Source organism: Amphiura filiformis, chromosome 5, assembly GCF_039555335.1.
Source record: "Amphiura filiformis chromosome 5, Afil_fr2py, whole genome shotgun sequence".
NCBI classification, from domain to species: domain Eukaryota; kingdom Metazoa; phylum Echinodermata; class Ophiuroidea; order Amphilepidida; family Amphiuridae; genus Amphiura; species Amphiura filiformis.
The window spans coordinates 33883423-33906983 of record NC_092632.1 but is presented as its reverse complement, the minus strand read 5'-3'; the positions used below and the strand labels follow the sequence as shown (position 1 = coordinate 33906983).

The 23561-nt window shown below is 38.0% G+C and overlaps 1 protein-coding gene across 1 annotated transcript in view; it reads right to left on the bottom strand.

Annotated features, from left to right (window-relative positions):
- Window positions 1-1434: 1434 nt before the first annotated feature.
- Window positions 1435-23561, bottom strand: part of LOC140153019 (sodium- and chloride-dependent taurine transporter-like) — a 31735-nt gene continuing 9608 nt past the window's right edge. Inside the window, exons 2-13 of the mRNA XM_072175605.1 lie at window positions 21641-21772; window positions 17832-18147; window positions 16895-17033; window positions 14992-15126; window positions 14048-14151; window positions 12948-13072; window positions 12423-12535; window positions 7967-8104; window positions 7436-7538; window positions 3865-3995; window positions 3048-3215; window positions 1435-2087 (exon numbers count right to left, since the gene is read on the bottom strand). Of these exons, the coding sequence (XP_072031706.1) occupies window positions 1989-2087; window positions 3048-3215; window positions 3865-3995; window positions 7436-7538; window positions 7967-8104; window positions 12423-12535; window positions 12948-13072; window positions 14048-14151; window positions 14992-15126; window positions 16895-17033; window positions 17832-18147; window positions 21641-21772 (1703 nt within the window). The 3' untranslated portion in view covers window positions 1435-1988. The remainder of the gene's footprint in view (window positions 2088-3047; window positions 3216-3864; window positions 3996-7435; window positions 7539-7966; window positions 8105-12422; window positions 12536-12947; window positions 13073-14047; window positions 14152-14991; window positions 15127-16894; window positions 17034-17831; window positions 18148-21640; window positions 21773-23561) is intronic.

Below are 23561 nucleotides of genomic sequence, written 5' to 3'. Positions count from 1 at the left end.
GCAAGCCCGTTTCAAGCACTGTTGACACCCACACCCCAATCCTAGTATAATACATCCCACAAACACAAAATACCCAACACCTTTGCACACACCCAAGCCTCATACTTCACACACACACCCCCCCCCCCCACCCCCTACTCACCACTCACGCACACCCACACACTTATTTCTCCTTCCACCCATACAGCTTTTGGGTGATCCGATTTTGTCACATTGCTTTCACTTAAGCAGATTTTGAGCTAATTACTTCAGTGGTTTGGATATAAGGAACAAAAATGTACCGCAATGTCCCCCCGGGAATGTCCCATTGCTGGATACTCTTGACTTGAGTGGAACACTAAAATTGCTACCACTTGTTTTTTCACACTATCTGAACGAAATATTACCTCAAACTTTTAATGTTTACTGTTGTTTAATATGAGAAAAACAGTAACTTTCTTCTGATGCTAACATCTCAATAATAAGGGAATGATTATTTTAAATAATACTTCAACACTACTTGCTTATTTCGCTTACCGGGTGCGATTTCGAAGAACTTTCTTGTCGTCAGCCGATGTTGTTAGCTGATGTTTTCTTGAAAATGGCTCAAGACCAACCTGATCAAATGAATGTGTATAGCCGTTTCCAAAAAACATCAGAGCTAACAACATCGGCTGACGACGAGGAACTTTCTCGAAAGCAATCTCGGTAAGCGAAATAAACAAGTAGTGTTGACGTATAATTTTAAATTATTCTTCTCATATTATTACCACTGCATATGAATATGCAATTCTGTATCTCAATAATTATTTTGTACAATTATAATACAGTGTTTGACACCTTTACACATATCCTACCACAAGTACATTCCATGCACGCTATGTTGACACGTATACCCCCACATTCCACGCACAAACCCCTACCCACCCCCACAAACATACGCACCCCAATAAATGGCAATGCATACCCACCCACATTGATATTCACTACACACAGCACATACCCCACATATTTCTCATTGCATCCAAATATATAACCAACTTTGAAGGTGGATGATCCCACTTTCCCATTGATTTTATGGCAGCTAATTACACAAACATTCTTAATCGAAGATTTGCAAGATGCAGCTGAAGATGTACGGATGTAAAAAATGTATCGCAATGTCCCATCCACATCAATATTATGTTTATTATTATGTGTCAACATTTCAATACGTATTTTGATATGGGGTCAAGAGATATGGATGGGCTGTCAATGGGGTCTCCCACCTTCAATGTATACATAATTATGGTAAGACAACATTCTTATTCTAGATAAAAAACAATAGAAAAGTCACGATCATTTTAAGACCAGGTTATGTCCCGGCCTACGTTCAGAGCATCATTTTTGGCTTAGGCCTAGGTGTTTCAAAAATGTGTCCCCATTTTTTATCCATCTTTTATAACTCAGCTCTGGACACCTGGATTTCGAGTAGCCCTACTAGATAGGTCCCTTTATAGCCGAGAAGAATCCAAAGAACCAATATCGCCCAAGAACTAACTTGCCCAGGAATATTCCTGGGTGATATGTGATATTGGCTTTCGGATTCCATACAGTATAAAATGGGACCTATCTAATAAGGCTTAATAGTCTTCAAGCGGACTCCCAGGTTTAACCTTCAAACACCCAGCTTCAAAATCGAACTGCATTAAAGATGTCTGAATGGCCAAATCGTTCAGTCGCCCACGTCTTCCGAAGTACTGAAACGTATGGAAATCACTCACATCAGCGTGCTGCCAAGCCGACTATAATATCAATTGATCACATTCTGCGAGTCTCTATCTGCACAAAGCTCCAATCCGGTTTGAAATGTGGGGGGGGGGGGGCAATCGGCCTAAATTGTCAAAAAGTGGCTGAAAAGAACAAAAAAATTGGTAATTTTGCCGAAATGTGTGTGTGGAGGGGGGAACGTCCCATCCTGTCCCCCCGGGATTGTCGCCCATGTATCTGCATATCGTCTGTTCGACTTGTTATATATGCACATTGATTTTGTCCATTTCCATATCCTCTAACACTTCTCCTTCCGTATCACGGTTAGGTAGTCGAGGTGTAATCACTGCTCTCCATCTCTGTAAATGATTAGAAAGTGAATGGGTTGATTAAACTTTCTATTAAGAAAGTGTGTGGCATCGAAAATGGATTGTGTTTCTGTATTAATGCTGTTCGTTTGGGTACCAGTGGACATGGTGGAGGGCTATAAATCTCCCCTATCCAGTTATACCAAAATAAGTTATCTACATCCCTCACGTAATGTCGCTATGACGTCATAATGTAAGTCGCCCTCACAAAATTGGGATATCCTATCTGATGCATGATGTACAGTCCATTGATATGATAACAGGGCCGTACATTTAAACACGCGATTTCACCCAATTATTTGGCTATTGAGAGATCTACGCATCAAGTACACTTTGACCTCAATATCTCTTAAGAATATTTTTGTAAGTAAAATTAAATATCAGTGGGACTCACACCTGCCCCCTTAACTTTGCAGTATGACAGTCCATGCTCCCGGGGGGTCACACCCATTGTGGCATGTACACCATCCGCGATAATCAACTTTTGAAAAGCACCCTAAACAAGGATTTAACCCTTGGCTAAAACGACACCCTAAACAGGGATTTCATTCCTAACATCAAATTTCATACCCTAAATTTCATTTCCGCGTATTTAGAAATTGCAATTTTGCTACCCTTTTTTCCAATTTTTCATGTTTTTGACACCCTAAACGCGATACGCGCGTATCGTGCCTACCCACGAAAAACGACCCTTTTTACGCGTTTTCATTATCGCGGATGGTGTACAGGCCACAATGGGAGTGACCCCCGGGTCCATGCTAGGCATGCTAGGTAAGTCATTAATGTCATTCTTGCTACAATGAGGGCAAATGGTGTTCCTTACATTATACTAAGCAGTTTGGTCGCTTATTTGAACGTATAAGTGCAGCGGGAGCAATCAGAGGCCATATAGTGTTTTTTGTAGTTTCATGATAATGAATGATATGGGAAGTTTCATAAAATTGTACTTACATCAGAAAGATTACCTTCTGCCGCCATGAATGCATACAGGAAATACAATAGTACTGTGACCATGGACGATAAGGCAAGGATCCAGCCTATGACGTAGCCCCACCATGGATACACGTAGCCTTGGTATGTTACATTCTCATAACCAATAAAGCTGAAGATAAAGACAGCCTAGAAAATAAAAGTACAAAGTGTCAATTTACGTCGGTAGTTTGCTTATTTGATTTGCAGTATTCCGGTATTGTTCAGGTTTGACAACCCTGGATACCCAAGAAAGTCTGGATAACCCAAAAAAGAAGGTTATTTCTATTGCCATGATTGGGTTCCAGTTGAATGCCGGGAAGGGTTGGAACAGTCAGGAGTTAACACCCTACTCTTCTCCAAACCGACTGAGCTACATGTATATTGGCATGGCTTCTGTACACAAGACCGACGGCTTAACGTCGGCTCAGAAGGACGGAATTCTATCGTGGTTCATTTACCCAACTCTAAATGGGGAGAGCGGAAGTCCGATTCTAATCTAGAGATATTATCAATTAAATTAATACTTGTTTCCAAGTCAAAATACCGGCAACTTTTTCACCGCCGAAAATTGAACCTGGGACCTCGTACACCAGAAGCTATAACCACTGAGCTGTGCTCTCCCTTAGCATGTTCAGATTCAAGATTCTGAGTCCAGGAGGCTTGTTTAGGTCCTAGATTTTATGGGACACTTTAGAGATAGTGATAGATATTAATTTGACCATTTCACAACAAATTCGGGATCCACATTCGGAATCCTGTCAGCACTGAAAATAGAATCGACATCATGTATACTTACTAAGCAAAATAGAGGTGTCAGCAAGTACCAACATGCTTGGAAATAAAATTCAATAAGTCTCCATACTGGACCACAACAGCCTTCACGGAATTGAAGCATCTCGTTGAAATCTCCTAAAAATCGATTTCCACCTGATAAATTTAATAATAAGCATCAAGTTACCGTCACGGATAATGTCGGATCGTTAATTCACGCGCATGAGGTTATCTGTTACAAGCCCGGACATTTTGAAAATCCGTCCTTACATGTATCACCTTTTCAGTCTGCCCTATGTCACTCCCCTAGTCATGTCCCGGCCGCTTAATTTCTTTTTGCAACCATATTGGGTCGCAATACCCCTAACCCTTATACCCCTAACCCTAAGGGTTATCGTGTCAGATCCCCGGGTCAGATCACAAGGCCTTTATACTGTAGTGTGTCCCTCGCACCGGCACCCCAAACCGTCCTTTTAACAAGCAAGGACACCGGTTCTGAGGAAGGTGCAAACCCACAAGCTTATCTATCGCATCCAACATCATCCGCTTGTGTTTTGATATACATGTAGTACAAATATCCGAGCACTTTATGGTAAAATTCTTGTCTATGATTTATTATTATTATTATTATTATTATTATTTTTTTTTTTTTTGGAAAAAATTAGAACAAGTATACATAAATCATTAAACATCAATCAAATCACAAATTGACATCAAACATACACAAAAGTTCTGTGACCAAACATATCAGATTGAACCATGAAAACATACAAGATTTACCTGCCACCACAAAAGTGGGCATACTTAAATTACATGTACATGTACAGGAAGAGCATGTAAAAGGTGATTTATAAACAGTACATTTACAACCAAAGAGTGAAATCAAAAATCAACACTCCATTTACGGAAGTGTTGAGATAGTTTCCCTTTTTTCAAAGCAATTTGATACTCAATCTTACGTTTGATAATGATAAAGGATTAAAGACCACTAAACGAGGGAGAGACATTTTGGAATTTACATTTGTAAATAAAAAATTTGTAGCATAAAAATAAGAATGTCAAAAAGGGTTCATCCGGTACACCAAACATTACATCAATCTGGTTGAAATTGTAGTCAGAATGCAGTTTCATATTAATCAAATTTTGAAGAGCCTGCCAAATGGGATTTACTTTTTCACAATCACAAAATATATGTAAAATGGTCTCAGGATATTTATCACATAAGGAACATAGAGGTGAATCCTTTCTCCCAATTTTATGAAGGAACTTATTAAGTGCAATAGCCCGATGAAAAACTTTGAAATAAAATGCTCTTAATTGTGTCTCAATGGTACAAGAAAAATTACGAGAGTGAATATTTTCCCACTCCCAATCCATAGTCTCCTCATTACTATTATCATTAAGCAATTCATCCCAATACAGTTGAGCTTTATCAGGAGGTGATTTGTCAACCATAATTTGGTAACAATAACGAGGGACTTTAGGTGCCAACAGAATATTGCTTGAAAATATATTTAAAAAATCACAATCTTCAACAGTGGCATCATCAAGCAATTCCCTTTCAACAATACTATTAACCAACCAATGTATTGTATTTCCTCCTGTCTCTATAAGGGATATCAAATTCAATAATAAGATCATCAAAAGACTTCAGAACTGGAGTGGGAGTGTCAGTATAGAGCAAATCAGTAATATTATAAATTCCTCTTTCATACCAGGCTGCATAGTAGAAATACTGTTTTGATTTGGTGCGGACATGTTTATTATACCAAATTCCCCTGTAATTTCAATTCGTTCAATTCAAAGCCAAGATCTTGAGCTGCCATATCCCTAAAATAATACCAAGATCGAAGCGAATCAGAAATTTGAGTATTCTTGAGCTGTGTAAGAACTTTTTCTGGGGCAGTCTATGATTTATTATGTAATACGTTCTTGTTCATCATAATGCACATGGTTTAAGCTATATACCGATTATAATTAATTTGTATTTATATTATTGGTATTTTATTATTTCACATATCGTGGCCAAATGGCCAAATTACATTTTCAAATTCAAACATACATATTAAAACATTAAAAATATTGAACACTAAAAATTTTAAAAGACATCAAAAACAAATTGCACACAAAATATTGTCTTTGATCAAATTTTGCACAGGTATTGAAAAACATCAAGATATTATTATATACTAAATTTCAAAACATCGACAAAATATTATAACTGCTGCACCAGACTATAAAAAAGAAGGTATACATGGCACTGAAGAACAACCCTAAGAGGAGATTACTGGTTTATTAAGAGCTCAACGAAATATGGGATAGATCCGAGAGCGCTCGGTTCTGGCACGGAATTAGGAAAAGTTGTGGGAATTACACAAATTGCGACCATGCCTCTTTAGTCTGGTAGGAGGGATTAATGACTGTGTTCGCTCTTTTTTAGACAACCCTTCAGCAAACCTACGGCAGTGCTCCACCCCTATCAGACAGGAAGTCAAGTTTACAGCTAAGCAGCGCATCATGATAAGCAATGTAATCTCCTCCCAGTATTGTTCTATAAGCTTTTTTTTGGATTACTCAAGTTCTTTGGATTGTTCAGCTTAACAGAAATGCTAGATTGCCACACAACATTCTCATACTCAAGAATCGGTCTTGCATAACCACTGTAAACGACACTCAGCTCTTCACTCTCAAAGCCAAACCTCTTGAAGGACAACCTCTTATTGTTTTTATAAGCATGTTATAAACCTGGATGTCCACAGGTTGTTCTGAAGATAAATGCCAACGAACTTGGCCTCCGTGACATACGACAGTGGTTCTGTAGCAATTCTTAAGTTGCCAGCCTGAGATTTGTTTTTATTGAAGCAAACTTGGAGGGTCTGCCATTTGGAAAGATTTAATTTGAGCAAATTACTCTTGGACCACTCAGTAAACTGATCAAGATCAGATTATAAAAAGCTGGAGGGTTATGATCCATTACATTTTCTGCAAATGTCAGGTCATTCATGTATTTCCACCAACTAGAAGTAGAATTTTGAGCAGCATCATTTATGAGAATTTGGAAACCAATGGGTCGAGTTTTGTGCCCTGAGGGACTCCCCAATGAAGTGGAACATAGTCTGAAAGAGTGTCATTAAAGCGAACACACTGCTGCCTATCACGGAGGAAATCACAAGTCCATGGAACGATGGCCCCACGGACTTCCAAGCACATTAACATATCAACAAGGATGGTATGCTTGGGAAAATCCGTGTTTGGCGTACCCATCCCGCAAGAAAACCTTCAGCAACTTTAGCAAAAACAGAGATGAGTGACACTGGTCTCAGTTTTTCAGTAGGAGGGGGGGGGGGTAGTTGCTTAGGTATAGGCACCACTATTGCTTGTTCCCACTGTTTGGGGACTTTACTTTCTGGGTAAGAACTATTCAATATATCAGTCCGGGGCACACTCAGTTCATAGGCGAACTCTTTTACCAACCGAGGAAGAATTTGATCAGGACCAGCGGCTTTGGACGACTTCAGTTTAATTATCAGCTAAATGATTTGATGATTGTGATAGAGTAACAGTGATGTTATAGCAGTTTTAATTATTAAACGTACCGTAAAACCATGCAATGGCGAAACTTTCGAAAGCAGATATCCACAGCAAGGCTGATCCGCTAGCAGAGTAATTGTCAAATAGTTGAAATATGTAAATACCACCCTGGAACGTTAAAGTTAAACTAGTAATCGACAAAAAGCACTCAATGGAAATTTTATGCATAAACCTTTAATAAAAATAGATAGTTGACCTACAGAACCAAATAACCTTGAAAGTATGTGGAATATTATCAGTTTGTATAATAATCATAATCATAATTTGTTTACAGCTGTTTTAAACAAAACTATATAATGTAATCAAATAAATTAATCAAATAAAGTCTCCCTACATGATTTAGGCCAAATGGTTCCCAAATATTATCATGAATATAATAATCAAATATGCCACTGAGGATTTTCTCTAGCCGCCTAGGCTTTCGGATATCCCAGGTTCGAACCATGAGTAGTCCCCACAGTGGGTAGTCCCCGCATAAAGATATTGAAGATGACATTAAATGTTGCCGTGTTGTTTATTTGTGTTTGTGTACTTACATGCAAAGTCATAGTTATTCCTACACAACACGATATGAAGCAGTAGAACGCAGCGAACATTTCTCTTCTGTAACCTTTCCTGAATATCTGAGGCCATGTATCAACCACTGCGGTGACGAAACCTTCTACACCTACAAACTGAGAATACAATATTGAATTGATGAGGATAATACATAAACCCAGGTGGAGTAATAAAATCCAGACTGCACTAATGACAAAAATAGTATCTACACTAATGATAAAAATATTATTTTCCGAAAGTAATTTTCAGCTGATGAGTGGGATGGCAGGAGCCATATTTTTTTCCAGATGTAGCCATATAACTAAAAAACAATACTTCGTTATATTATTATAGGAAATTAGTAAATGAAGCCAATAAATGCATTTATATTTCCATAAGTCTTGCTGTTCTTGAGTTAAGGCCAAAAAATAAACGAAAGCTTTGGATGGATGTTTGCCCCTCCCGAGAAAAATCATGCACATAGGGTGCAAATAAAACCCTTTATAGAACCCATACCATTCTTCTTGTGTGTCAGCTTTATTTGTCTCAATATTTGAGTACAAACACCGCCCTTTGGCCCGTGTTCATTAATAATAAGTTACTGCGCTGCCCTGCCCTGCCACAATGAAGAGCTATAAAATGAAACATGCAGTAGACATAAATAGAGTTAACTACTTGTTCTGTTGTTATCTATGATATTTTCTATTGTTAACAGTAACTTCATTTAAATAATTTATGCAAAGCCGTTTGCCGGGTAAGTTGAGTGGGTCGAGAAAGATGAGCATTGACTGCTTTCTTCCAACGAGTGCGGATGTGCGGTTCATACTCCTGGCTTGTGTTGTGCATGTGTGTGTAGATGGTGGCTGACGTCCCGTTGAGGTGTAATGTATCAGGGAATAGGACAGTATCAGGGAGGTGAAAAACCTTTTCAACAGAGACATGAACAGCTACAAGAACAAGAAGAGCAACTGAAGGTACAGGTAAACGCATCAAATTTAGCAGCAATTTTAAATCAGACTGTTTCAGGGGCAGTTACCCAAGCTATTGGAGGTGTACGGCATTCATGCTACACAGGAATTGATGAGGCTCAAGTCTGCCAAGAAAGAGGAATACCGTTTTAAAGGTAACAAAGGTTGAATTTATTGACTCCATAATTGAATATTTGGACAAGTCTCTATCTTAAATTGCTCAAGGTATATAGTGTAATGACTGCAAAACCTCTCATTGAGAAGGTTGCAAACGAGATCAAAAATTGCAAGTTCATAAAGTTGGTCGACAAATCGGAGGCCAGGTGGTTGGCGGTCGATGAGTATACTTGTGATAACCTGGCGTCTGATAGTGAGGATGATAGGAAAATCAGGAAAGCCCAGGCTCGAGCCACGGCAAGAAAGAAGTAAAATGCAAAACCTAGAGCTGGGCCAAGCCGTATAGTAGGCCACAAGGTTCATTCAACTTCATTGAACCACGCATGTAATAACCATGGTCTTTTTGCCGCTTCAACCAATACCAAAATTACCAATCTAGGCCCTTCAGTTATGATGGCGGTTATGGAGCCGGTCCAAAGGCTACGGACCTGTGCTTCACTTGTGGAAAACAGGGTCACTGACGAAGGGGATATTCCCAGGGATACTTTAGTGAAAGCAAACAAAATCAAGCCAAAGAAGGAGGGCAATGGCAATGCAGACTCAAATGTAAATTTGTTTTTAGTTTTGACTAAAATGTCCTAGTGATCATGGTGATCAGGCATCAGTCTGAATGATTGTGGTGATGATGAGTGTTTTTTGTATATAATAATATTCCCAGATTGATGGGTGGAATTCCCCCTTTTCAACAAATTGAGGATTTATCAGCTTTTATGGGCTACATCTTTTGAGTAAAGAGAAATATTAGAGCAATGTCAGTTGTGTTTGGTGATGCTCAGTGGAAAGAGCATTGGCTTGATTAGTGAAATGTGTGGCAAATTATGCTTAATGTCGGTTTTGGATGTGTATCAGGCAAAACTACTTTTGTAAACATGGTAAATGAAGTAAGAATGTTTACATAATGCTGATACATTGTAAGTTTACACACATCACTGTGTAAAGGTCTTAGTTCAAATTTGTTTTGATATTTTTCCAGGTTCCTTTACTATTACTACTCCTACATTAAAGAATGAACAGGTACAAAGTGAACCGAACAGTTTCCAGCTTGATCGGTATGATTTCAATTTTGGTCAGCGATTGGTGCCGGGTCCAAAGTTTTCAACACACCTATGTTTTTGGACACACCTATGCCAGCATCATTTAAGAACAACAAATCAGCATTGAAACAAAGTGAATTTGTTTCTGAAGCTATTAAGGATCTTTTGAGTACAAATCTTATTGTAGAATGTTCTTTGTCAAATATGCCATGTGTGATTAACCCTCTTTCCGTATCAATTCAAAGCTAAGATATGTCAACCAATATCTGTGGAAACAGAAGATAAAATTTGATGATTGGAATATTGCAATTGATTTTTTTTTAAAAAGCTTTGATTTAAAGTCAGGTTATCATCATTTTTTCAGAGCATTGCAAATACTTGGTGGATTTTTGGTGGAATTACAAAGTACTTTACATTTAAAGTACTGCCCTTTGGTCTTTCCACCGCACCATATGTGTTTACCAAGTACCTAAGACCACTTGTGAGGCACTGGAGGAAGCAAGGCTTTTTTGTCATCGTCTTCCTTGATGATGGTTGGTGTAGGTCACATTCAAATAATTCTTGATTTGCTGTCAGCTGGATTTGTTACAAACACTGAAAAGTCTGTGTACACCTACTACCAGCTTGGATTGGTTAGGATAGTCATGGAATTCAGAGACGGGCGTCATTAAGTTAGTTAATCGCAGGTTGGTTGATACTTTGAACTGTATTGAAAAGTTGTTGTCCAATCTACCATGGATGTCGGCTTGGCAGTTGGGATCGTTTGCAGGGAAAATGATATCCCTTTATCCAGTGGTGGGAAATGTTTCCCAACTTAGGACCAGATATATTTATACGGAAATACATTATAGAGAAGCGAAATGCATAGAAATGCATTGGGATAAAGTTTTTCCTTTGACAAGTGACAGTTCAGTGCTCACTGAGAGTATTCTATTTAATTGGAAAGAAAATCTGGTAATGTTGAATTTTGTTCGAATATTCTGCACTTTAGTGTTGATGTATTCTGACGCTCGCTAGTCATCTCGGTGTGGTGCATGGACACCACAATGTGGCAAGTTAAATTTTGTCAATTATAATAATGTTTTGATGAATCCAAGTGTGTAAATATATAGGCCTACAAAACATAATAATGGTAAAATTGGATACTTTGCGCCCAATAAATATGGGTTTAATCAATCCAATTTTATATCAAGATTGGACGGTTTTCAAATTAATAAAACCTTGACATGGAGAGAATTGAAAGGCGTGAGCTTAGCACTTGAGTCGTTTGTCCTAACTTGTAAGAAAATAACTGTTTTTTACTGACAACACTCGTGTTGAGGCAATAGTAAGATTGTAACTGGCTAGCGCCTTCAATTCCCTTCAAATGGTAGGAAGGGCTAGCAACATTGGTAGTCCCTGCATGGCCATCGGCCCCAACAGCAGCAGCCTTTTTTTTTTATCGCGGATGTAATGAGATTTGCAGATCCTAAAGATATATATTAAGTGCAAGGGCGTAATCCAAAATCCATGTTTGGCACCACAAACCCAAACATGACAAAAGGGTCCAGGGAGGTGCTATGTTTGAAGCTAGATGGCAGAAATGGTTAATAATGAATTCAGGAAACAGTGAGAGTTGTAAAACAGAGTGGTATCTCTCTAGTCATGCTAGTAGGGTTGTATAACCCGTTGTGTGTTTGCATTGTGCAGTTTTGATAGGAAGATGAGAGGTGTAATTCCGAATATGGTTTATCTCTAATAATTCTGCTTATGGTAGAAACAGCATCATAAATGAAGCATGAAGCTTCAGGAAGTTCGTATGTGACAAGTTTTAAAACCGATTGGTTTTTCTTTGGTTGTATAAACCGTTGTGCGTTTGTATTGTGCAGTTTTACAACGGATATGAAAGGTGTAATTCCGATGTCTCTTTTCTTGCTTTTCTGGTTTGAGATTTGCTCCACAGGCAATATTGAGGCATCAAGATACGGTCCGGATGACATCATACATTTAGCGCTTTAACGCTTTCAGGTATTCATACTTTATACCATAAATGCTTCTTCAAGGTACGTAGATATTTTTTGTCTCTTGCAACCATGCTAGTAAGTATGTCCGATGTCCACAGTCGTCCAAGAAGAGCGGTGTTTTTTTTCCAAATGTCTGGTTTAGTCATACCAGGCTTAAGATTATGGGTAAGGGGTTCTGAGCAATCGAAAATGGTTTATTTACGTTTGAGCTGGGCGAATTAGCCTTAGCAAATAAATTCATCTATCTACTTTCAGAAACACGACACTACTTACCTCCGAATCGATTCCAAGCAGAAGGACCATAAAGAAGAATAGCACTGCCCATAGCTGAGGTATAGGCATTTGAGCTACAGCTTCAGGATATGCTATAAAAGCTAAACCAGGTCCTATAAGGTAAGAGAGAAATAGAGTGTAAAGCTTAATTCAATACTCCATAGCTCTGCGACGAGCGATTGGAATTTGATCAATCCAACGCAACAAAAAACATTCTACCTCATTGGCTAAAAACTAATCGCTATATCGCTCAGCGATGTCGTATTAAAGCAATAATGTGTCATTTGCATAAGAATAGATTCCTTATTTAAACATGTTAGTTTTCACTGATAGCTATACTGATCACATTGCCCCTTTTTAATTTCGAGCCAAACAAATGAGGTAAAACGAAGAAAATTGTTATTTCATTCCAGCGCCTACAATGCGTGTATCATCTCGCTGATCGTATTATTGTCATTATTGGCGGAGCTTCACGCAGCTGATGGGATGTACAAACAAGACGTCAAGTATTTATAACGAACTTACCTCCTTTTGCCACTTCTCCAACCTCAACTCCTTGCTGGCCTGCCATGAATCCGAGAACGGAAAATATAACAAACCCTGCATAAATACTAGTACCGCTGTTGAAAAGCACGAATACCATCCCGTCTCTGTGAATAAGATAGAGGCACACATTTACGTAAAAAGGTATTATTTCGATCCATAATAATATGCGTGCACTTTATTTATAGTGAATGCACAGTGAATCGACATACAATCTTGGGAAAAGTGTCTTGGAACACTTTTCCTGTCAAGACAGAAAACTGACACCTTCCCCTTCCCGGCCCCGTGCAAATTGCGGTATATTGGGGAATACCAATGTCTCAGTATTTTTCCAAAGCGTTCCAACATTGATAGATAGGAGAGAAGAAGAGTGAATCGTTGTTGTCAATAGTTGTAGACATCTACGTAGATGTCTGTTTATTCCAAAACACGAGACGATATTTTGGTGATCATGAAATTTCGTGCAGAGTGTTCCAATTTTTTTTTCAAAGATTGTAGCAGCACTGACGGCACCAGGGTTTTTCTCAAGGGCAATGGGGGAGAGGGTCTTATTGGTGGGGGAGGTATACGAGGGGGAAATTGTCTAAAGCCAAAATGACAAAACTTTTGGTTTCGATTTACGTTAGTAGTATGCTTCAAAGAATTCGCCAGCGAACTGGATCACGCTTTTGAGTTCTGCACCACGATCGAAATGATCGCAACACAAATGGCATGAATTACCAATTCTAAAAGTTGCGTGATCCAGTTACCAGACTAAGTAAAAATTTATTTTTGGCATAAGAAGTATTCGTTATCATACAGAATAAGGTAACGTTCTACTTACTATAGGGGCATAACGGGGTGTAGGGGTACGACGTAGGCCTACTGCCCCCATTGACAAAATTATCGTCTTTTGGGGGAAAATCCCGGGGGAAAATGTACCCACGAAGAACAAATTATAAAAGCTTATAAACAAGAAATTAACGAAATTAACAAGAGACCACTTTTCATGTTAAACAGTTCAAATTAGCCCGAAAGCGAAATCTACTCTTATCCAATGCAAGATTTCATGATTACCTAGCGAAATAGATAAATGTACTCACCTGAAGAAGTTATGGTTGTATTTATTGTAACTCCCTAGTGCCATCATCGTACCTAAGCCGATTGAATAGGAGAAGAATATTTGTGTCGCAGCATCCAACCACACCTGAAATTTGACAAATATTGCTCTTATTTTATTCGATATTTTAATTTCACGCAACAAACAAAGTAATCATTCTGGAGGATCGTACAAATCATCAAAATTCAGATTTGAGCACAAAACGTTGATGGTTCACTCCGAAAACTGCTACAGGGAGCGGTTCTCGGTGCTAGCAGTTTTCGGAGTGAGCCTTAAACGTTGGAAGATTAATAGCTGTTGTGTTGGATCAGAATAGGATGCATGTGTTTCCCATGGACAGAGGGGGAACGCCAGATCAGTGATGATAAATTAAATAGGGTCCACTAAAGGTAGACTATGGTTAATCTAAAAGCTGTGTATTAGACCTAAAGAGAAAATAAGACTTTGAATCTGGAATTTCTCTACTTAAATAGAGACATTAGCTATGTAATTGAATGGGACTTTGTCAATACTGTTGCTTTCCTCGTTTTTACCGAATTTTTTCATTTAAAAATATCTAGTGACAGTTTTAATAACTTATCCTTCGAGTAAATGAAATAAATAAAATAACACCATGAGTACTATGAGTACTACCTGCTGATTGGTTTATAAAATAAGATTATTGAGCCAATCAGCAACATGGTATATAAGAATTAGCGGTAGGGCTGAAGAGGATTGAGCTTATTAATGTTTAGAAACTGTTAATTGGTCACTTAGATGAATACGGTATGTCATGAAATTAACCAATCAGAAAAACTGTAGGATGTATTTCTTAGAGGGATAACAAAAGGATTGGGATCAGAACTAAGAGTTTTTGGTGTTGCGATAAGCATTAGAGCTGGGTGTAGAATAGGCCCGGGATTATTTCAAAAATATACTAATTTTTACCTGGCCGTCACTCAGTCTGCTCAACTCTGGATTGAGGTAGAAATTCAAACCTTCGAATGCATTTTCTAATGTCAATGCACGTACAAGAAGAATCGTGAGAAGAATATACGGGAATGGTGCTGTGAAGTATACAACCTGTAAGGAAACAAAAGCAAACCAATTGTATCACAATATTGTGATTTCTAATTGCTAAATGAAGCAAATATTGTTTAAATCTATATACTTGTGATTAATCAGTCAGCCAGCAAGTCACGACAAGTGGAATATTTACTGTCTCGTTTAGAGTGTTAACGACAATGTATCACTGCATGCAGTTAATACTCACTTTTAATAGAAAATTTACTATAAAAAGCGTTAAGTGAAATCCGTGCATTACAGTGACAAGCCCACTCTAATTCTGTGGACAAGCCTCACTCAACAATTAGCAATACGATAATTAGCGACTGTGCGCTCATCGCACTAATTAGCTGGTATACGTTAATTGCTATAGATGTGAACTTAGATGATGATCCCAAAAATGAAAAGTGATGAATACCTTATTATTGTATCGACAAGTCTTGTATGGGTCTAGAGAAAACCGAAAAACTCTTGTTTGGGAGTTAACCCTACTTACTTATATACCAAACTTTCAATTCCACATGTAAATATAAAATAGTAATGAGACACTGCATGATGACCATAAATTCTATGTATTATTAATTATTTGATTTTTATGTATGCTATTCTCCCGAAGCACATAGAGAAAACATTGTATTTTTACAACCGGAATTTAACTAGAATTTGCGATAAGAGTTTCCAAAGTGATCTAATGTTTATCAAAGGTGATCTTCCGTTGTACAAAGGTAACATACCAATTAATTTATCATGTGGGTTATTTTATTAAGTTCAATCAGAGAAAATGGTTCAATGCACGCAATTAGTAGTTCAAGGGCTCAGCTTCACCGGCCTCCAAGGCTTGAACTTACATTCCATTCTATTTTCGTTGAATTTTATGTAATGTATTTCATTAGAACGTTAACAAATCTAATGAATGTTTTGAATCAATTAGTTAGTTTTTAGCGGGTTCGCCTTCGGACAAGTTTAGAACTGTCAAGCATTCGTCAGGAGTAGCTCTGACTTCTTCAGGACAAAGTACCTAAGAATGAGACATATAGGCTGTCCCTTGCCTACTAATGGCTCTGAAAAGAGCCATTCACTGAAGACTGCCCCTGGTCAAAAGAGAACAAGCATATCTCGCATATCTGCTAATTTTAAAGGTTTTAGTAGCTCTGAAAAGAGCCGTTCACTGAAGATTGCCCCTTGTCTACAGAAAACAAGCATACCTCGCCTGCTAATTTTAAAGGTTTGGTGGCTCTGAAAAGAGCCGTTCACTTAAGACTGCCCCTTGCCAGATTGAGGTTTAAAAACAAATATTTTGCAGAGTCAAGATGCAAGTGTCATTAATGCCTCAAATCACTTATTTATTGTCAAATTAGTGCAGAGTATGTTAGATATGAATATTGAAAATTGAACAAATATTTCTAGATAAATGGCGCTTTACAAATATCGTACTTATTTCTATTTCTATAATGCGTAACTCCAACCATATACCAACGAGAGCTGGATCCACATCAATGTGATCTCCTGGGAAGCACATTCATATAAATAGAAACTGTCTACACGGCACTCGGGTCCGCATCCAGGATAAAATGATCGCGTAGTGAGGCAGAGCGAGTTGCTTGTAAGTGCGTAAAATCGCGTTATAGTACGTTCGCATGTAGGCGATCATTGCGAGTACCATTCACGTGCAGGGCGCTCAATACGCAATGCCGTCTGCAAGCATAAGAGGAGATCACATTGAAACGCATCCTACATGTATTCCCTTGTTCCCGTGTAGGCTCAGTGTCAGTCATTCAATATCTACCTTTCCGGAGCTCTTGACACCTTTGCATATGATGAAATAGATAACAATCCATGCTACTATAAGGCTTATCATGAGTTCCCAGTTGAGGCCACCCATGTCATCTATACCAGTGGAAAGATGTTGCTGTAAGATCTTCCTCCTAATAAAATTATGATAATTTTATAGACAACGAGTAATTATTATAAGAACAAGTATTAACATGCGAGTATATGGGGAGGGGCCTTCGGGGGCGCGAGTCCTCGAGGTAAAAGTGTTTCCTAGACATTTATATTTAGTTTAAAAATTAATTAACAGGGGTTTTTTTTACTGAAGAATTTTTATTTGTTATGTTACCCGAAAAAAAATAAAGAGTAAAAAAATTTTTCTCCAAAACGAAACATTTTTGCCCACATTTGACCTCACAGATGGATTCATCAAATCTTTGCCATAAAATAGTATAAACTTTAACATGAACTGTATGGCATAAATCGCCATAGTATGATGCCATCTGTTCAGTGATTCTTCCCGTTTGAGTACATGCAATCGCTCCCATTTACTCAGCTAGCGGGGGCACGCTCATGAACATGATGAAGCCCAGAGGTTTCCGTAATTCCAAGATAGTAAGCATAGGTTTTCATTCAGTTTGAAATCAATTGTTACTGATGGTTAGGGTATTTCAAATTTGTGGCCAAAAATAACAAAATTCTAATTTGACCAATGAATTCAACACCATTTCAGATCACGGGAACACCAGTTGTTTGTGTGCCTGACCTGAACTTTAGAGGTATGAAATGTGTTTTAGAGGACTTTTAGAGGACACACAACCCTTTTGTATTGTCAGGTGCACAAGAAGTGGAATGGCAGGAATCAGGATCTGTCTTGATAAGAAGTTACTCAATTCAACATGTTTAGTAAAAGAAAATGCAAACAAAGGATTTAATTTTCGACAGAAACTTACTCCCAAAACTCTTCAACAGCCGGCGTAAAATCACTTAAATTTCGTAGCGTCCCGTTTAGACATACTTGTTTCAAGATTTTGGTTGTGGTATTTTCTGATTCTTCGATTCCATTGCAGAGAAATGGCTGAGTAGTACCGTTATTGCCATAAATCCATTTGGGATCCAAGCAATCAGGTGTGTTGAAATCGTTATCGCAATGTGACCATGGAAGACGTTTTTGGAAGGAAAGTCCCATGTAATAGATATCCCAAGCAAGGATGACATTGTAGTAGTAGTTCAACCAGTTGACTATGACGATACTTGCAATACCAATTCCTAGAAGAGACAGATAACTTTAATTAAAAATATATCATTTATTTAATTATTTTGTATTGTGTTTCATGGAATGGCGTTATTAAAGATAAAATAAACGTTACATTATGTTCAAGCTGTGAGCTTACAAATTGTTTTATTAAGTATAGTTAGTTGTTATTGACTTTAACAGTGTTCAAAATAAAAGGAGGTGCCCATTACCAGTGATTACAAGATTTGTATGAAATAAGAGGTAACACAATACGATCATACCAGGAATAATATTCCAGCAGGAAATCCAGCTTTGTAACATAAACTGTCCTCCCTGACCTAGACCAAGAACTAATAAATGAGGAGTGATATTCCAGCTAATCACATGCATATTAAATAAGAGACAATGCAATACGAGCATTACAAACCTTTCCATCCAGGAATTAAAATTCCGTCAGGAAATCCCGCCTTGTGACATAAACTATCCTAAGCCCAGTTCCAATATGAGAAGTGGTATTCCAGCTACTCCCATGCATATTAAATAAGAGGCAAGGTAATACGAGCATACAAACTTTTCCATCCAGGAATTAACTTCCAGCAGGTAATCCAACCTTGTAACATGTAGGCTAGACCTGAGCTTAGTTCTAAGTGAGGGGTGATATTCCAGCTACTCCCACAGGTATAATAAGACAATTGTCGTCGTCGATCTACTCATATCTGAATATTCGTGACCTTTCTGATGAAGTTTCTCCAGATTTTGGTTAGCGATATAATCCCATCTGTCCACCTGAGTCTCTGTCTTCCTCTGCTTCTTTTCCCCTCAACTTTTCCGAACATTATCACTTTCTCTAGATTGATTCCTTCTCGCCTGGCAACATGTCCAAAATATTGACGGTGGCTTCTGTTTCTGAAGAGTGAGTTTTTCTCTCCTATTTCATGCCGAACACTCTCATTTGTCAGTCCGTGGGATGCATAGAAGTTTTCTCCAGCACCACATCTCAAACGCTCAAATAAGACAATACGAGCATACAAACCTTTCCACCCAGGAATGACATTCCAGCAGGTAACCCCGCCTAGTGACATAAACTGCCCCAAGCCAAGTTCTAATATGAGAAGTAGTATACTAAGATCAGAAGTTGTGGTGGCAATGAAGAAAATGAGGACTGGCAAAGCCCCAGGATATGATGCGTAAACTATGCAATCTTCTCTGGCTCTGGAAAGACAAGAACTGGCCGGTAGATTGAACCAGATCAATATTCCTACCGATACCCCAAAAGGATGACACAAGAGAATGCAAAAACAACAGGACCATATCTCTAATCTCCCATGCAAGTAAGATCATGTACATTACGGGATCAAACAGAACATGCGTCGTGAGATTCACCCAGTGCAAAGGCACAAGAGCAATAGCAAACATATTTCAGAGAAGAAAGGTATTGGATTCAACCGTCCAGTCTACACGTGCTTCATTGACTATTATAACGTATTTGATACTGTTCACTAAGGACATGAAAAACAAGATCGATGCCGTTTGGAACATCTTGCTAGAGAGTCATGTTAAACATCAAGCGGGTGGATTCCGGGGTGGATTCCAAATGAAACAATCTACAATCTGGCCAACACAACACCACTGGTTGCCAGAGCTCAGAGTCAAGACTCATCAACTCAAATTTCTTGGCGGTACACTGCGTCAAACAGACGACGAGCCTGTGAAAGAATATACACCCTTTATGTTCCACCACATGGGATGAGGAAACCGGAACGGCCGCGCACACTGTACTTGCAGTATGCCCAGCACCTCCTGGGAGATACTGAAGTGATGCTGTATTCCCCGGGGCTGTATTGCTGTAGCCAAACAAACTTGTTTCGCTTGCCCAAGATCGCAACAGTTGAAGAAAGCTTGTTGTCGCCTGCTCCGCAACCAACTGATGATGATGATGACTGTTCAACATCAAAAACTGACGGACACCTTAGTATCAATGGACTCCCAAAACACGTGGCAGAACTGCTGAGGATACTCTGTCACGATCAAGAATCTACCGTACGAACTACGTGTGGTGACAGTACCTGGTTCAAAATCGAGCAAGGGGAGACCGTAAGACAGGCGCATTTTATCTCCTTATCGGTGTAATGCGTATGCAGAGTACATCTTGAGAATTGCAGTGGTGGAGGCAGAACCATCAACTTACGGTATGCTGACAAAACTACTAGCAGAGAGTGCAGGTAAATTTGAGGATCTGATTGAAAGAGCAAGAACGAAGAGTGAAAAGTTTTCCCTTTTTCTGAATGTAAGTAAAACAAAGGTGATGGTCATCAACCAACAAGACACGAGAACACTACTATTCATGCAGGAAACCATGCAGGCAATTGAAGTTATCAATATCGGTCAGTTCAACTTCCTTGGATCCATGATTTCAAGTCAAGGTGGATGCTCTACTGAGTTCAGACGTCGCATAGCAATGGAAAGTTATGGAAGGACAGAAGCATCAGTAAGGTAACAAAGATGAGACTCGTCTCCACTTTGATTTTCCGATAGCAATTAACATATATGCATGTGAAACTGATATGGTGATCAATGCTGCCGATCAGAGAAAGTTTAAGATGTGGTGCTGAAGAAAGCTTATGTGCAGCCCCTGGACTTGTAAAAGGACCAATAAAAGTAAAAGTGTTCGGCATGGAATAGTGAGAAAGACTCACTCTTCAACTCAGTGGTGAAACAGAAGTTACAGTATTTTGAAAAGTTCTTGGGAAAAGAAGCAGAGGAAGACAGAGCCTCGGGTGGACAGATTGGATTCTTTCTTTAACTAACCTTTCAATTTACAGCTATTACACCAAAGCGCAACCCCCCGAGTAAAACCGACATGAGAGGAGAAACATCATCAGGAAGGTCACGAATACTCAGATATGAGTAGATCGACGACGACGATTCCAGCTACTCCATGCATTAAATAAGAATGATAAGAGGCGATACAATACGAGCATACAAACTTTTCCATCCATCAGGAATTATAATTCTAGCAGGTAATCCCATCTTGTGACATAAACTATCCTAGCCCAGTATGAGGAGTGGTATTCCAGCTACTCCATGCATATTAAAATAAGAGGTAAGGCAATACGAGCATACAAACTTTTCCATCCGGGAATAACAGTTCCAGCAGGTAATTCCACCTTGTAACATAAACCTTTAATTTAATTCCATGTAATTCCGCCTTGTGACACAAACTGTCCCAAACCAAGTTCTACTATAATATGAGGAGTGGTATTCCAGCTACCCTCATGCATATTAAATAAGAGGCAATACAGGCAATACGATCTTTCCTAATCTTTCCATCCAGGAATTAAATTCCAGCAGGTAATCCCGCCTTGTGACACAAACTGTCCCAAACCAATTACTAGTAGTTCTAATTATGAGGAGTGGTATTCCAGCTACCCCCACGCATATTAAATAAGAGGCAATACAATACAATACAATACAATACAATACAATACAATACAATACAATACAATACAATACAATCATACAAACCTTTCCATCCAGGAATTACATTCCAGCAGGTAATCCCACCTTGTGACATAAACTGTCCCAAGCCGAGTTCCAATATGAGAAGTGGTATTCCAGCTACTCCCAGACAGATGAAATATGGTAACAAAAAAGCACCTGTACAAAAAGAAGGTATTTATATAAAGGTTAAATATGGAGAAAGTTTGTGAAAGATTACCATTTATGAAGTGTATAGATTTGTGAATTTGAATTGCACTATAAGTTTTTCAATGATAACATTGTACGCATCTACCAAAAAGTAATTGCTCCCTTTAAATAATGGCCAATATTCCTAAACAGTTAATTGTATGCCAAATTTGGCAGTCGAAGTAGAACTTATTTATGCGCATTTATGACACCTCATTTGTTGCCATGGTCGCAATATTAATGTCACAGAGTACATAATGAAAGTAACCTAAGATTTGGAAGTTGCAGGAAAATCCTATTGCCTTGTATTCAGTTTCCATTGATGGAAATCTGTTCAGCTCTCATTGGATTATTCTTTTTGTTTCATGCATTTGGAGAGGATCAAAACATGTGATAATCAATAACAATTCAGTGTCATTATTCAAAATCATTCTTCACGTAATTTCAATTTGAAACGTGAAGATTTCATTATTGTTTTCTGACTTAAGGGATCTGGAATGAGCGTTTTGAGCGTTTCGACAGTATTTTTTATGGAACATGAGAGCATCTCAGACGTATCGAATTGCATTCTGAATACGAAGCATGTCTTTCCGATATCAAATAATTTTCATTTTTGAAAATCACGATATAATACAAATTTTATGACAAATTATAAAAATTTGATATTTTTCAAATTTTGATATATAACAGTCCTCGAAGTAAATTTTATAAATCTAATGATATATTCTTAAAGTGTATGTAGCTGGGAGGAAAAGCCGACGATCAATTGAAAATTTTGACCTTTCATATTGAAGATATGGATTTTTTTCCCAAAAAGACCTAATATTTTTGGTGTTTTGGGAAAAAAATCCATATCTTCAATACGAAAGGTCAACATTTTCAATTGATCGTCGGCTTTTCATCCCACCTACATACACGTTAAGTATAAATCATCAGATTTATAAAGTTTACTTCGAGTACTGTTAAATATCAAAAATATCAATTTTAATGATTTGCCATAAAATGTGTATTACATTGCGAATTTCAAAAATCAAAATTATTTGATATCAGAATGACATTCTTCGTACTCAGAATGCAATTCGATATGTCTGATGTGCTCTAATGTCCCACAATAAATACTGTCCAAACGTTCATACCCCTTCCCTTCAATGGCCTACAATTGCAAGTTGTACTTTCAGTGGTAATGTTTATATATTCAAAATGTACTGCATATCAATTTGTAGCGCTCTTTAAGGGCTGGGGTATGAACGTTTGGACAGTATTTATTTTAGGGACATTAGAGCACATCAGACATATCGAATTGCATTCTGAATACGAAGAATGTCCTTCTGATATCAAATAATTTTGATTTTTGAAATTCGCAATTTAATACACATTTTATGGCAAATCATTAAAATTGATATTTTGATATTTAACAGTACTCGAAGTAAACTTTACAAATCTGATGATTTATACTTAAAGTGTATGTAGGTGGGATGAAAAGCCGACGATCAATTGAAAATTTTGACCTTTCGTATTGGAGATATGGATTTTTTTTCCAAAACACCCAAAAAATTAGGTCTTTTGGGAAAAAAATCCATATCTTCAATATGAAAGGTCAAAATTTTCAATTGACCGTCGGCTTTTCCTCCCAGCTACATACACTTTAAGAATATATCATTAGATTTATATAATTTACTTCGAGGACTGTTATATATCAAAAATTGAAAAATATCAAATTTTTATAATTTGTCATAAAATTTGTATTATATTGTGATTT